This window comes from Choloepus didactylus, chromosome X (assembly GCF_015220235.1).
Source record: "Choloepus didactylus isolate mChoDid1 chromosome X, mChoDid1.pri, whole genome shotgun sequence".
NCBI lineage: Eukaryota > Metazoa > Chordata > Mammalia > Pilosa > Megalonychidae > Choloepus > Choloepus didactylus.
In genome coordinates this window covers 37231517-37248338 of record NC_051334.1, presented here as the reverse complement: position 1 = coordinate 37248338, position 16822 = coordinate 37231517, and the positions used below count along the sequence as shown (strand labels likewise).

At 39.0% G+C, this 16822-nt stretch overlaps 1 protein-coding gene across 1 annotated transcript; it reads left to right on the top strand.

The window, feature by feature from the left end:
• Positions 1 to 1768: 1768 nt before the first annotated feature.
• On the top strand, positions 1769 to 16423 carry DYNLT3 (dynein light chain Tctex-type 3). The gene is made up of 6 exons (XM_037820781.1): positions 1769 to 1816; positions 7728 to 8000; positions 10344 to 10382; positions 13406 to 13529; positions 14207 to 14284; positions 14569 to 16423. The coding sequence occupies exons 1-6, from the start codon at positions 1769 to 1771 to the stop codon at positions 14643 to 14645; spliced, it is 639 nt and encodes a 212-aa protein (XP_037676709.1). The 3' UTR covers positions 14646 to 16423.
• Positions 16424 to 16822: the final 399 nt, after the last annotated feature.

The window sequence follows — 16822 nt, the reverse complement described above, 5'->3', positions numbered from 1 at the left end:
AACAATCAAATCTCCCTGGTGATCCTAGAGTTTTAAGGCTGCTGCAATAGTCTAATCCTTCAGTTCAGACCTGCCACAGTTTGTCTCTGCCACTGACCCACAAGTCCTTGGTATTGGCGTATGGCTTCTGAGACTTGCAAGTGGGCCCCTCTTCCAGGCCGTGCACCCCTGGTCCTCTGTTGAGGGATGACTGTGATATGTCACAGGTGAGTGCCATCCCCCCAGGGCAGTTCTGGGCTGCTAGGCTGTGTAGGGAGGCTCCCAGTCTGCTGAAATGATGGCTGAATTGGGCTTTGTTAATTCACACTGCTCTACCTTCCCAACTCTGGGACAATCAGCTGAGGTTGCAGGGAAGGCTAATGTCCACGCCCAGTTTTGTGGTGTGTGCCTGTTATCTGAAGCACTTCCGTCACGCTGGGTTGTCTGGGGCAGTTCTGGGCTATGGGGCTGGCGATGGGCAGGAGTGTTTCCTGTCCACCAGGATGATGGCTGTGAGCGGACACCCCCCTTTTCTTGGGAAGTTGTGGTGTTTAGTGAATTTTCTCAGCCACTGGATTATTGCCTTTTGTCTCAGAGCTCTCCTAGTTCTGCTCTTGACTTGACCTGCCCAAATTGCAGGTCTTTGAAGCTTTCTGTATTGGGCTTCTTAGAGTAATTGTTTTAGAAAAAGAAAAAAGTATTAAAAAAAAAAAAAAGGGCCCTCCTCAGAGATCTAATGGGTTATTGAAATGCTAAGAGACAAAGCAACCAGGGCCATTAAGGAAAGGTCCACAGGGCAGAGAGATCAGCTTTTCTTCGGGATTTGCATATGCGCCTCAGGGCCCGAGCTCGGGCCTGAGCTCTGCCCTTCCCCCTTCCACGCTCACCAGAACTCCAAAAATCCTCCGCTTTTATTTTGGAGTTTTTCGTGTTGTTTTTTTTCTATGCCTGTCTCCTCTCTGCTGGGCTGGCTGCTCTCAGATTCTCTGGTGTCTGGTCTCCATCTATCTATGGTTGGAGTTTGGATCAGCAGAATGAGTTTCCGATAAGGGCTGCCACTGCAGTTCTCCCTTCTCCTTCCCGGAGCTGACAGCCCCTCCTCCCACGGAACTGAGCCTGGCAGGGAGGGGCGCGGGTCCCCTGGCCGCAAAAACTTACAGATTTCGCTGATCTCAGCAGTTCCACGTTTTCATGAGTGTTGTATGAAGTATGCCCAAAGTCAGATTGCTCTGTGGTGTCCAGTCCACGCAGTTCCTGGCTTTCTACCTCCTTTCCTGGAGGAGTAACTAAAACATACAGCTCACCAGTCTGCCATCTTGCCCCGCCTCTACAAATTCAATTTTAATGCATTTTCCATTTTATTTTATTTTCCTTATAATTATATAATGTGAGGAAAAATGTTTATTAATCAAACTCCATAAAGATGCTCCCAAAGTCCCTTCATTTTCCCCCAATTTATAATGTAAATATCATCTATACTTGCCATAACATGAAAAAGATTGGAAAGGACTGAACTACTAACAATTATTTCACAAACCTTTTTTCTTGCTAGCAGAATTCACTTTTCACTATACAAGATGGAAATACCAAACATATGTTTTCCCATATGTTTTGCCAAGAGGGCAATCAGTGGCCCAATCTTGTCCAATGGGACCTTAAGAGAAGTCTCTTGGAAACTTAAAGGAAAGATTTGCCTTCCTAATAAAAAATGATGATCCCAAGGCAATGTCAGTCTTCTCCATTGGATGTGATACCTTTATTCCTTGTGATACCTGGAACTGCTGCAACCATGTGTGACCATGAGGCTAAAAATATTGCTGATATGCTGGGGGTTTTGGTATGGAAAGATGGAAAGCACAAAGGCTCCAAAAAACTGTTGAGCAACTGAAGTACCTGAACTATCTCTACCTCTGGATTTCTGATTATCAAGAAAATAGATGCCCTTATTTTGGCCTCTCTTACTTTAGGCTCCTGTTTCTTGCAACTAAAGAGTACTAGCTAATATACCTGTCATAGTTTTAAGACATGGCCCCCAAACAATTAGACACTTCTCCCATTGAGAGGTGGGTTCTGTGTCCTCTCCTTAAGTCTGGTGGGCTCACGACTGCTTCAATGATCAGAATATGGTGGAAGTGACATTGCAGGACATGTGAGACTAGGTCATAAGAGGCAATATAGACTCCCAGGGGAGTGAATCTCCCTGGTGACATGGGACACGACTCCCAGGAATAAGCCTGACTCTGGCATCAAGGCATTAAGAATGCTTTTTTGACCAAAAGGGGGAAAAGAAAGGTAACAAAATAAAGTTTCAGTGGCTAAGAGATTTCAAATAGAGTCTAGAGGCTATCCTGGAGGTTACTCTTATGCATGCTCCAGCTAGATATCCCAAATGGCCACAGTATGCCAAGCTCAAATCCACAGTAGTCCCCAAAATACTAAAGAATTCCTAGGTCCCTATCTGGCACTCTATAAAAGTTTCACTCACCAAGTTTACTTTTTAGGTACTTAAATCCCCAGAGTGTTCCTATGCCAGATAAATCCCAAAACCCAGAGGTAACAGCCTCTCTGATAACCTCAACCAGGTGTATCCCTCTTCCCCATAATGTTGACACCCCTTATCAATATGAACAAGTTTGGTTGGTCACTGTAACTACAAAAAAAAAAAAAGATTCAGCATTCATAATCCTTTGTTAAATCCTATCTTGTCAGTTGCTACTCCTCTCTCTCATTTGATCACTGTCTCCATCTTCAGGGCTATCTGGACAGTGATCAACCAAACTTGTTTTGTGAGTTACATGCCTTTAAACAACCACTTTTAATCATGTTTGCCTTCAATGCGGCACTGATACTTATAATCCCACTAATGAACAATCATCACCCCTATCCATTCCCATACATTTAAGTTCTCCCTCATTATTATGTCTGTACATATTAGGTTATCATTCCCCCTTCACTAGCTTCTGTCTATCTCTAGGTCCCCTATGTTCTACATAATAAGACACTGATTTTACACTGAATCTTTATATAAATAATTTTTTTTTAGTTTCTAGGGTACTAGAATAGCTAGAAGGAAATAACTGACATGGTGGAACTATAACAAATATCATGCTTCGAAATTTGCTCTATAGCTACTTGTTAAATTATACTTTGAAAGTTATCACATTTCTGTATATACGTTATATTTTACAATAAGGAAATAACTGAAATTATGGAACAGTTACCCATAACATTCTGTGAAATTTGCTCTGTAATTACTTGTTGAATCATACTTTGAAAGTTATCATCTTTCTGTATATGTGTTATACTTCTCAAAAAGGAAATAACTGAAATGGTGGAACTGTAAACCATAACATTCTTTGACATTGGCTCTCTAACTACTTGTTAAGTCGTACTTCGAAAGTTATCACTTTTCTGTATATAGGTTATATTTCTCAATAAAACAATGTAAAAAGAAGAGGGAAAAAAAAACCCTACCCTGTAATCATGTGTTTGGTTTTTCTGGTGTGGCCCCACCCTGAGCCTTCTCTCCTTATCAATATAAACTATCAAGTGTGATCTGGGGCCCATTATATATACCAAAGACACTCCTATCACTAGAAATTCCAAAGATTTAGAGGATCTATCCTAGAAATGAGGGACAAAGACCAGCCAAGTTCTTCATTATACATTTCCAAATAAAAGTTTTATTATGATTGATTTAAATAATTTCTTAGCACCTACCATAAAATATCAGAAATCATTTTATTTACCTGTATTAAAGAACCATCCCCACTCCCAGAGAGGTTAAACTGGGGAAAACTACTTGAGCAGACATTTTCTATGACAATACTTTTAATAACACAAAAAATATCTAAAAGGTTTCAGTAATACCTTTAAAGAATAAAATTTTGACTTCCAAAACAGAACTCTTTTGCCCAAATGTTGTAGGAAAGTTCATTAACGGAACATTTGTTGAACAAATACCAGCAGTAATTGAATTGAAAGGAAAAGTCTTTCTTTTGATCTTAAAGCCAGGTAGACATATAAACCACGTTAGACCAGCACTCTTTTGTGACTAATTGTCAAGTGAAAGCCATTGAAGAAACTGAAATGCTATTTTTCAGTAATAGTCAAAATACAGAATCATGTTGTGAAGGTATGCCCTTAGTCGATACTATTAATTTAAAGGGAAAGTGAGAACTAAATCTCATATTAAACATATTTTGGTTTTACTGAAAGTAAAGTAAAAGGAAACTTTTAAGTTGCTATTTTACTTTAAGCAGTTGTACTATGAGGTAACCATGTATTTTGACTATAGCATGGATAATTTGCCAAAATATTTTCATTTAGGATATCTTCCAAACATTTCCCATCATTTATCTTTTGTTTCAAACTATAGGGAGATTCATATATGTGAATATTTTCAATTTTAAATAATAATAAAACATAAGTATGCTGGTTTGGATGTATTATGTTCTTTGATGCAATCTTGTGTGGACAGACATTATTGGTGTTGATTAGATTGTAATTCTTTGAGTGTTTCCATGGAGACGTGACCCACCCAACTGTAGGTAATAACCCTGATTATATAATTTCCATGGAGGTGTGGCCCTGCCCATTCAGCTTGGGCCTTGATTAGTTTACTGGAGCACTATATAAGCTCAGACAGAAGGAGCAAGCTTGCTACAGCCAAGAGAGACACTTTGAAGAACACACAGGAGCTGAGAGAGGAACTGCAGTTTACAGAGACAGTTTGAAGATGGACTTTGAAAGCAGACTCTTGCTCCGGAGAAGGTAAGAGAGGACAAATGCCCCAAGAGAAACTAAGGGTGACATTTTTGAGGAACTGCAGCCTATAGAGGAATGTCCTGGGAGAAAGCCATTTTGAAACCAGAACTCTGGTGCAGACACCAGCCACGTGCCTTCCCAGCTAACAGAGGTTTTCTGGACACCATTGGCCATTCTTCAGTGAAGGTACCCCCTTACCTTGGACACTTTATGGACTTAAGACTGTAATTTTGTAACCAAATAAACCCTCTTTATAAAAGCCAATCCATTTCTGGTATTTAGCTTAGTGGCAGCATTAGCAAACTGGAACAATAAATAATACCAAAAAAAAAAGGCAATATAGCTTCTCCCTTGCTAGATCAACACTCACACTTGGAGCCCTGAGCTGCCAAGTAAGATGTCTGACTACCATGAGGCTGTGATGTGAAGAAGCAAAGCCATTTGGACTGGCCATGGAGCATATGTTAGTGCTCCAGTTGGTAGTCCTAATATTTGATTCCTTTCAGCCTGGGGTCCAGATAGGCATGTGTATGAGTAAGTCTTCAGATGAGTCCAGCCTTCAGAATCACATTACCCTCAGTCTGTGAGTCTTCCCAGATGATACCCTAGATACCATGAAACAGAGACAAGTTATCCCCGCTGTTCTCCATTCAAATTTCTAACCAACAGAATCTCTGAACATAATACAATAAAATTAATAAGCTATTGTGCCTGTTTGTATATATTATGTTCTCCAGAAAAAGCCATATTCTTTGATGCAATCTTATGGGGGCAGATATATTAGTGTTGATTAGATTGTAATTCTTTGATTTTGTTCCCATGGAGATATGACCCACCCAACTGTGGGTGATGACTTTGATTGGATAATTTCCATGGAGGTGTTACCCTACCCATTCAGGGTGGGTGTTAATTGGATCACTGGAGTCATATAAAGGAGTTCACAGACAGAAGGACCTGAGAGCAACTGAGAGTGACATTTTGAATAGGAGCTGCAGCTAAAAGAGGACAAAATGCCCCAAGAACAACATTTTGGAGAATGCCATTTTGAAACACCACTTGCGAGCAAGCGGATGCCAGCCATGTGCCTTCCCAGTTAACAGAGGTTTTCTGGGTGCCATTGGCCATCCTCCAGTGAAGGTACCCTATTGTTGATGCCTTACCTTGGACACTTTATGGCCTTAAGACTGTAACTGTGTAACCAAATAAACTCCCTTTATAAAAGCCAATCAATTTCTGGTATTTTGCTTAACAGCAGCATTAGCAAATTGGAACAGCCACTAATTTGGAGAGTAATTTATTATGCAGGAATGGTAAGTGGAGCGACACTTCTTCACATCATTTTATAATTTGTCAGGAACTACTACACAACATAAACCTGAGATGTGATCGGGTGGCTCTTGCAGCTTTAAGATGATTTTACTTTGAGGTTTGACCCACCTAGAAACAGTTCTTTAGAGAAGTAAGGTGGGTGTTCCCAAGGGCACGACTAAGTCTCCTGATAAACTACTGGAATTGCTCATGGGATAATAATAACTATGGTAAAAAAAATACCTGAAAGAGGGAAATATGCTTCTTCTAAGACTTGCAGCTTTTCTGCAGTAACCTTGACGCAATCTACAATATAGGAGAACCGCTAACAAATTGCACATTGTTATGTAAACAAGTATACTTGTTTATCTATCTAAGTTCATAAGATGAGAGCAGAAAATGGAGGGGCCTGAGATGCAGAAGCCCAGGGGTCCAAGCAATACTTGTGTGTCCTTGTACAATTTATTTCACCTCTCTCAGCTCCAATTTTACTTGTAAAATAAGAGAGTTGGATTAGAAGACTAATGAATCTTCCAGCTTTGATTTGGGAAAGCAAAATAGTGTAGGGATTGTGGTAGGCTGAGTAATGATGCCCACGTCCTAATTCCCAGAATCTGTGAATATGTTGACTTATGTGGTAAAAGGTATGTTGCAGATGTGATTCAACTAAGGATCTTGAGATGCGGAGATTATCCTGGATTACCTGGGTGGGCCCAGTGTCATCACAAAGGTCCTTATAAGAGGGAGGCAGGAGAGTCAGAGTCATAGAGAGAAGTTGTGAGACTGAAAGCAGAGGTAAGAGAAAAGAAGATGCTACACTTCTGGCTTTGAAGATGAGGAAGGGGGCTCCATCCAAGGAATGTAGGTGAAAAAGGCAAGGGATCCCTACAGCCTCCAGAAGGAATGCAGCTCTGAGGACCGGCTTTAGACATATTACCTCCCAAACTGCAAGAGAATACATTTGTGCTGCTTTAAAGCACTAAATTTGTGCTAAGTTGTTACAATAGCAATAGTTGACTGATACAGTGTCAAAGAACTTGAGTTCTGCTATCAGACTACTTGAGTTTAAGTTTCTATTCTATTCAACTATACTATATGACCTTGGGCAAGTTATTTAAACTATCTGTACCTGTTTCATCTTTAATAATGGGATGATGATAACAGCACCAAACCTGCCAGGTTGTTGTGAGGTTTAGATCATCCATAATTTAGTAATTTCTTAATAAATGTAGCCATTGTTTTCTGCTAAGATTTATAATTTAATTTAGGATATTCCTTATCTCCCATAAATTATATATTCCTTTTTAAAATAGTCCTGGATGAGGAGGGATGTACGAGTATCTATTTTAGCAGTTGTGCATACAACACCTCATTTGATCCTTACAATCATTTCTGAAATTGTTATAAGTTTTCATGTGAGGAAACTCAGGCTGTGGGAGGTTAAGTAATAGCTTATAGTAAAAGGCCAAACCAAAGTGGCTTGTTTGCCAGTTCATTAAATACACCTGTTTGCTGGAAGATGACTGACTGAATGAACGAACGAACGTGTGCAAATAACCACAGCAGTGGTCACTCAATCAGTAATGGAGAGTTTAGATTGCTACTAGGGGACCTCCATCTGCTCTACACTGTGGCACAATTCCCAGCTCTTTAACACCTCTCCTTTTTTCCAGAAAGGTCGGAGGCAGCAAGGAGGAGGCTCCCGGACTGAAGCGCTTTGCCTAGGAGGCCTCCCCCGCTACCGGGGAGACGTCTCCCACCGCCCTTGGCGGGCTCGGCCACTACGACACAGGGGCGGGGCCTATGTCGGGGAAGGCCTGAGGCCATATACGGGGCGGGGCCTCGCGGGAGGCCAGTGCGCGGCTGCGGTGCTTGACCCTCCCTTCGCTCCGCCTCGGGGGAGACTAGGCAGCACCATGGAAGAATATCACCGCCACTGCGACGAGGTACCGCCCCTCAGCCGCCCGGGAGAGACCCCGACCCCCGCCCGCTCCGGCGCGAGGTTTCCGCCGGGTGGTCCTCCGGCAGCGCCCAGTGGGCGGGAGAGTTGGGGCGTGGCGTCTTCCGAACCCGGCTCCGATCCTTGGGACTGGGAATCGGGACAGGGGATCCGCCCCGCAGATCCGCGTCTTCCCCTCCCCATGCCCCTGAGAGTGGGCTTGGGGACCGAGGTGGTCAGGAGCATTTGGGGCAGGAGGTGGGACCAGGGCCGAGGGATGGGAAACCTAGCTTGGGGTGTGTGGGGTGGCGTTGGGATGGGGATGGGGTGGCGGGCGCGGCCAGTCTGCCGGGCGGGCCTGGAAACCGGTCTTCCCGGCTGCTTTCTCCTCCCCTTGGCGTCCCCAAAGCAGGTGCTGCAACCCCGCGAGCGAGGCCCGGCTGCGGGTCCCTCCGGGCCCTGGTGACCGAGCCGCTCCCGCTCTTCTGGCCTGGGTGGGCTGGAAGGAGAGATGCTCTGTGGATTAGGAGCCTTTGCTTGCCTACTCTGGTTTCCCTAATCCTAATCATGACGTCATTCTCACCCCATGATGTCAGTTATCTTCCTTTTAACTGATGGGGACTCTGACTTTCATGGTGTCTAAGTGACTTGCCCAAAGTTTAATGACTTATGCTCGATTTGAACCCAGGCCTCTGACGACCCAGAGTATTATTTGCTTCACTTAACTACTAGGAGGATGAAGTCTGTTGGATCCCAGCATAGTCTTTGACAGGCCTGCAAGGGCAGAGAAGACAGACATTTTCTGCCCAGTGGTAGCCATAAGTGAATGGTGTGGGGTGGGGTGGGGTACGGGGAATAAATGTAGGCTCGTGGTAGGGGCACACCTTAAAATGGTGTATTAGACCCATGGAAGGGGCTTCAGGTCCAGCAGATGTCATCTTTAAGGATGCGGGCTTGTGCCAAAGCTAAACCCACGTTTAAATTAGTTCTCTGAAGCAGGTAGCGTACATACTTACTTAGCTTGCAGGTGAATGGTTAAATGTTCTAATTTTAGAAATAGAAACTTGAGGCACAAGAAATCCTATGGCTAGCTCACCCTCAGGGATCCTGCCCAACAACTTATAGTCTCCTGTGTCCTAAGAGGGTTCTTTACTGCAGTACTTCCTAAATATATTTTAAAAGAAATACAATTACATGTGTTGCCATAGCCACCCTGTACATCCCCATTATTAGGTGACTTTCCAAATCAAAGTGAATTGTAGTCAAATTTTGAAAATAGTTAAGGTCCTGATTTTAAGCAAAATGATTGTTTTAACAGGATCAAAACATGAGATGTCTTTTCATAATACTCCTAAATATTCAGGGTATTTTTAAAGTTGAAAAACTTTAATCTGTACTCAAGATGATACTTGTCAGAAACTTATTTTCAGAATTTGCTTGTTTGAGCTAATTTTAAGTTACACTTCTATAGTGATTTTTACAAAAATGCTGTCATAAAGCACCTAATAAGGATCTCCATGGAAACCAATAATGTATTACATGAAATGTCTTGGTTTAAGGTTCAGTCTTATCACATAAGACTTGCTTTTTTTAAATATGAAATATTCTTTATTGTAAATTCCATGCAGCTAATTATTTTTTTACATTTTTATTGAGAAATATATACAGAAAAGTGATAACTTTCAAAGTATGATTTAACAAGTGGTTAGCAAATTTCGAAGAATGTTATGAGTTACAGTTCCACAGTTTCAGTTATAAGACTTGCTTTGAATTCAGGATTCTAACAAACCACTCTAAAGAAAAGACTAAGTTGCCAATCTATTTGCAGTACTAAACTGATAATAATTTTGAAATAGCAAGTACGTTCATAATCTTTAATTCAGGAAAGACACACTTTTGCCTAGGATAAAATAAAAACAAAATTGGTAATCTATTTAGTCTTTTCATAGACCACCTCATTCTCACTTACCTGCAACCATTTCCTATATACTGTTAACACAATACATCTTTATATCCATTTCCCAGACTTTACAATACATTGATTCTCAGTCTAGGCTGTTCATCCAAATCACCAGTAAAGTTAAAAAAAAATTTTTTTATAGTAGTTGCCCAGGTTCTGCCCCAGACCTGAATCAAAACCTCCTGGGAGGTGGGTGGGGAAGATGTCCTATATTTTTAAAAGTGTTCAGGTAGGATTGGCAGGCAAGGTAGACCTGATGCCCCTTATCACTAATGGTCTCTTTCACTAACACCTGTCTAGGTCAGCCTGGGGTATTATATATATCATCAAGTCTACAAATAAAAGGAAGTCTGTGTTGAAAGCAGCTTTATCTTTCGTTTTTCCCTTTAGGGCTTTAATGCCGATGAAGCTCACAATATTGTTAAAGAGGTGAGTTATACATTTTTGTTTCATCTTGAAGCTTGCTGCATTGATTGGAATTTTTTAAAGTTATAAACAGTTGCACACTAAAAGGTCTTTTCCTCTGGAGAATGAGACTGGGGATGGGGAAGGGTGGAAAAGGGACTTTTGCTTTTCATTTTAAGCCTTTCTATTCCTTTGGGCTTTTAAAACCATGTGCATGTTTTGTTTTGTTTTTTTTTTTAATTAAAACATGCCTCTTACACTTGAATATATATACTTTGCCGTGGCTGGGTAGTGCTAGAAGCCACTGGATGCATTTAAGAACATGAATTTTACTTAAGTATTTGGGAGAGGGAATTAAGTCATGTAAATCATTTAACTGAAAACATTTTTAAATACAAACTCTGATACATCTTGACATCAAAAACAAACTTTGAATTTTTATATGAAGTGTAGGACTTTAGAGAAATTGCTACGGGCTACTTTCTTCAGCTACATGTCTACCCCCTTCCCTCCTCCTCTCTTCCCATGAGTCAACTTTCTTCTGCCATTGAGCCATTTCATTAGAAAGTCTTGAGAGTGAGAACTCTCTTAAAACCTTTCGGCACTTCCTAGATTATATAGTTTCAATATGTACTTCTGTTTTCTCTATCTCTTGATGACTTTTTCTTTCATTCCTTCTTTTTTCCTGCTGAAGTCTTAGAGCCACTCACTTATCAGTGATGTGCATATATACTCAAAGAAAAAATTGAGTTATAAATGGAATTAATTTGGAACTTAGTCTAAAGTATATTTGATTTAGGATCCCCAGACAGTATATCAAAGCCAACGTTACTACAACAAATGTTAAATTCCTACTTTGTGCTCAAGTCCTGAGCTGGGCCCTGGGAATATAGAGCTATTTAATGACCTCATTGTCTAGTGGGCCTCCCGGTTAATGATAATTAAAAGGCTAAATGTTGATTAATATTAATTAGGCCTATTTACAGTGGGGCCCCACCCCCAAATGGTGTCTTCCCTTGTTCAGAGAACTTAGAGAGGTCCTTTTAGAGAACCAGAAAGAGTTCTCTGAAAAAAAAGTTCTCACTTTTCCTTTAAGGAAGATTCTAGTTTGCTAAAGCTGCTGTCATGCAAAATGCCAGAAATGGATTGGCTTTTGTAAGGGGGATTTATTAGGTCACAAATTTACAGTCCTAAGGCCATAAAAGCACCCAAACTAAGGCATCAACAAGAGGATACTTTCACTGAAGAAAGGCCGATGGCTTCTGGAACACCTCTGTCAGCTGGGAAAGCATGTGGCTGGCATCTGCTGGTCCTTTGCTCCTGGGTTCTGGTTTCAAAATGGCTTTCTCCAAAATGCCTCTGGGCTTCTGTCTCTCTTAGCCTCTCTCTGTCAGCTCCTGTGCATCCTTACTGTTCTCCCAGATCATTTCTCTCCAAGCATCTGGGGGTCCTCTCTTAGCTTCTCTGGGGCAATTGGGCTTCATCTTTTGGCTTAGCATCTCCAAACATCTTTCTGTCTGCATCTCCAAACAGACAGAAAGACCTGAGCTCTCTTAAAGACTCTAATAAACCAATCAAGACCCACCTTGAATGGGCAGGGTCACACCTCCATGGATATAATCTAATCAAAAGGTCTCGCCCACAGTTGGGTGGGTCAATCTCCATGGAAACAACCTAATCAAAAGATCCCAAACTAGCACAGAAGGGCAGTCTAGAGAGAAGAGGTTTGCCCAAAGGTCATCAGTTTGGTAATGGTAAAGCCGGAATTAAAACCCTGTTCTCGTGACTCGTAGGCCACTGCCCCTCCTAATCTGTCAGGTTATTGAAAATTCTTTAAGAATAATTTGAGCCATATTACTTTATTCAATCCTTTTAAATTATTTAATTTCTCTTTTAAAATTTTATCGTTAGTGAAGATTTTATACAATCCAGCTTAAGCTTCCATAATCATTAATGTCTTTATAAATCTTTACTACAATCTAATTATAGTAAATGAAAGTTGCATGTGTGTGTGTTATTAAGTTGGATAATATAAATGAATTGAATGAGTGGTTTATTACCCATGCTTTATTACTTGATACAAAATAACAGCTGCAATAATAATAATGATAAGAATAATGTCTAACCTTATTTAAGCGCTTAGTCTGTGCCAGCCACTGTACTGATAGTGAATGCCAAGTGCATTCATTGTCAGGTTCTTCATGACAACCTGATAAAATCATGCTGTTATCCCTACTTTAATCATTAGGAATATAGCGGCTTAGAGAGGGTAAGTCACTTGCTAAAGGTCACACAGCGAGTAGGTGGCAAAGCCAGCCTTAAAACATAGAATTGTGCTGTTAAAACCAGTGTTCTTAATCGGATATCAGAACCAGATGCAGATAAGCACAATGGCAAAGTTTTTTTTACTTTTCTGTTGCTAGAGCACCTGGAAAGTGGTGTTGGTTGGCTATTTGCTTTCAGTGGCAGGTGTGCTCATTTTTTTTTTTTTTTTAGCTAAGCAATTGAGTAGTATAAATGAGAATGTAATTATTATATATAATAATTTCATTTTAAAATTATGCCCATCCTGTGTTTCCAGTTCAAAATCCCAGCTGTTTCAAAGCCATTCTTGAAACACCCTTGCCATGGTAATCGGTTATGTACTAATTTATCACCCTTGTATTATAGATAATATAGATAATAGAGTTCTTTTATTACCTTTTCTTTTATTACCTTTTCTACCTTTTCTCTTTTATTACCTTTTCTTTTATTACCTTTTCTACTAGATTATTAAGTTCTTTACAACAGAGGCCATATCATATTTATCTTTATATGCCCCCATAGTATCTCATAGTGTGAGATAATGCAGACGGAAATTTCAAAGAATTTCAAAGAATTTCCACCTAATCAATTAGTGACAGTGCCTAATAAATGGTTACCAAATGCATGTTTTCCAAGATGCTTTACTAGGTTATAAATATACTTGATTTCTTGAAAAAAATTTTTGGTGCTGTTTGCGTAAAATTTGTCATTTTGGCTAATTTATCTATCCTCTGCCACTTTAGTGTGTAGATGACATCTTGGGTGGTGAAGATTATAATCAAAACAATATCAACCAGTGGACTGCAAAAATAGTGGAACAATCCTTAACCCATTTGGTTAAGTTGGGAAAAGCTTATAAATATGTTGGTAAGTGTTAGTGTCCTTCCTCACTAGTTTACTCACCTTTGTCCTTCTGATTTTCTCCTAATTTAGAGAATGTATGTGGATGATAGACACTTAAGTTGAATTCTAAGAAGATATGAAGGACTTCTGACTTATTTATTGATCCAAAGATAATATATAATATACTACATGAAAAAAATAGAGATTTTTTACTACTCAGAAGCAGTTAGAGCTGTTGTCAGGCATCTGCTTGTCCTCGGTAGCAGCATCACCCTTTACATTTTCATCCGTTATCTCCTTCCATTGAAAACCTCTCAGTTCTGTGTTCCTTTCAGTATCCCATGCCTCTTTGCAGGTAGAACTGTGAAGTTCTCCTCAATAACTGTTTATAAAGTTGAATGTTTCTTTCATTTCTGTGCCTATATTATGCCCATGGGACAAGGCACACAATTTGGCCCAGTACTTTACTGCCATGCGATCACCAATGGTTAAGGCAATGAGCAACAGATTGGATTCTTTGGGGTCAAGAACATCATGGTGGATAATCAAGATGATTGACTTTTTTTTCTCATCAATCCATTTGTTGGGTGCTTTGTTTTCTGTTGTTTTTACAGCTTTCAGAGCTCTGACCTCAAACGCTTAGATTTTGGATATTTTTCCCTTTGTTTGTGAGTATCCTAACTCTGTGACATTATTTTTAGTGACCTGTGCAGTGGCGCAGAGGAGTGCATATGGCTTTCACACTGCCAGCTCATGTTTTTGGGATACTACATCTGATGGTAAGAGACCTTTCAGCTGATTCAAACAAAATCCAACTTGTAGCAAAGCCAAACAGTGCACTTTTTATCAAATGCTTATTCATCTCTAGTTAAATTCCAAAGAGACTCTTATCAATCAACAGGAAGCTTTGTACCTAGTGACAAGCATGCCTTCAAGAAAATATGAAATGTAAGGATTTAACAGGTTGAAGGAAATAAAATATTAAAACCAATCAAAAACATATATATCCTGGACATTTTGATGTTTTCCTGGTATTTAAAAGTCCTTCTTTTGCGTGTTTCAGGAACCTGTACCGTAAGATGGGAGAACCGAACCATGAACTGCATCGTCAATGTTTTTGCCATTTCAATTGTCTTGTAACCAACTAAACTGTTAGGCAAAAGCCACTAATTTAAGAATGTGTCTGTGTATCCAACTGCGTAGTCAATGTTTTTGCCATTTCAATTGTCTTGTAACCAACTAAAAATGTTAGGCAAAAGCCATTACCTTAAGAATTTGTCTGTGTATCCTTTCTAAAAAGAGTAGTAGTTTTTTATTAATGCACTAGATGAAAAGTACACAACATGCATCAACACTAACAAAAAATATAATAAGCAAGCATTTGCATAGTAAATTGACAGATTGTTTCATATCCTATACAGCATCATTTAAATAGGAAAAATCGAATGTTATCAAAAATTAAATGCAGAAATATGGCATGATATGGTGGCTTTTCGCTAACACTAGGTACTTAGGAGATGGGGAAATACATTCAGATGATAAAATTCTCTCTCAGCTAGAGAAGCTAACAGGAATAGAGATCAAAAAGCTGCAAGGATAATTGTGGAGAAAATGATAATGACTTGGCCAATACTTAATATTTTATCTCTTCCCCTTAGTTATACAAATAATTTAGCGGAAAGGAATTCTTTTCTTTTTTTCTATCAACTACAATAACAGCTATGATTAACTTTACTTTTTCTGAGAATTGTTAAATTGTTTTTTATTTTCAAATGCTTGAATTTACATTTGAATTAAATCTGGTAACCTAAATTCCCTAGTTAAACAAAATTAGTTACAGTGTATGTCGAACTGCATATGACTCAAACAACTGCCTTACAATTCATTTATTCCACATGTAACAAACATTTATTGAATGCCTATTGTGAGCATATTTCTCTCTAAGCATTGCAGTTATTCATATGCTATTTAGATTCTCAGTTTCTTTTAGCACCTATTTGGTTGGAAAACAGTAACATTTATGTTTGGGGAAGAAAAAAAGAGTTGTTCTACAAGAGAGGAAAAAAGTAAATCTGGTTGTTCATGTAGAAGTAAGCAAAATGAAAAGCACTTATTACTGACAGAATTATAGATGTAATTTTAAGAATTGCTCCTAGCAAGTTAAAAATGCATAAAATATGCAACTTTTATAGGCCTTATTAGCAATCTAACTATGTTAGTAGTGAATTATATCATTGTTGTAGTTACAACCATCTGTATATAACTTTAAATACTTATGTGGGGTTCAAATTGAGTGGAGTAAAGTATAAAGTAAAAGTATACAATCATTAGCAGGTTATCTAATAACTCAGGGCTTATGAAATGTAAAATTATTAAGAAAATAAAAGATGAGAAATTAGGGTACACACAGCTGGCCACCAAATGTGAAGTCAATCTGCTATTTAATCTTAAAAACAAAGTCAATTTTGCGTATTACCACTAACACTAATACATACAGTCTGGGATCATGATTCACTGAATTTTTCTGGAAAAAAGAGCTTAGTTTAGTATTGACAATATCAAAGGGAGTATTCTTGTAGGAATACTGTGTGCATGTTTGATATTTTGCTGAATAACAATAATTGTTCAATGTTGAAGAATATCAAGCAAATATAAAGATAGAATTTAATGCAGTGCGCTACATTTTTAGCACATGAAAAACTCTGACAGCCATTAACTTTACGTTACTGCAGGCTGTTGGCTCTTGTGCCCTTGAGGATAATGATAGTGACCAAAATATCTGTGCAGTTTAAAGCTTAATTTTGATTATTGTCATGAAACCTGATTTTAAAAATAGTCATCAAAACATACCTCGTGAATTTGCTATCTGTTCTGTTTCTAGTTAAAAAATATAATAAAGATTATCTTCCTGTGCCTTTCTTTTGCTTCTGTGTGATCATTGACTAGTTAACGCGATGGCATTGTATTTATTGTAAGACATTCTTTATAGAAGGAGTGGGGAAGAAAATGAGAGTGGGACCACATAGATTGTAAGGAATAAATACCATTAAAATGAATCAAGTAGTCAAAATTACAACATAATTAATAGTTTTCTATTTTATGCCTTTTATGATTCTAACACAAAATTCTGTAAAAAAAATCACTGTAAAAATATATTCTGTAACTATTTACTAGCTTTTAATGATTATTTTTGGCAACATATTTCTGCTATTTTGTCAACTTGCAATTGAGTTGTTGCTGTGTTCTTTTTGTTAAATTAAGGGCTTTAAGTATGTGAAATTAGGGTATTCAAATGTAAGTACTAACTTGGGTTTTTG

Excerpts from the sequence above, each read along its gene's own strand:
- DYNLT3 (XM_037820781.1), top strand. The coding sequence starts at position 1,769 with ATGTGTGACCATGAGGCTAAAAATATTGCTGATATGCTGGGGGTTTTG. Across the intron at positions 8,001-10,343 it reads ATCACCGCCACTGCGACGAG|GGCTTTAATGCCGATGAAGC; the intron begins GTACCGCCCCTC and ends TTTTCCCTTTAG. Across the intron at positions 14,285-14,568 it reads TTGGGATACTACATCTGATG|GAACCTGTACCGTAAGATGG; the intron begins GTAAGAGACCTT and ends TGCGTGTTTCAG.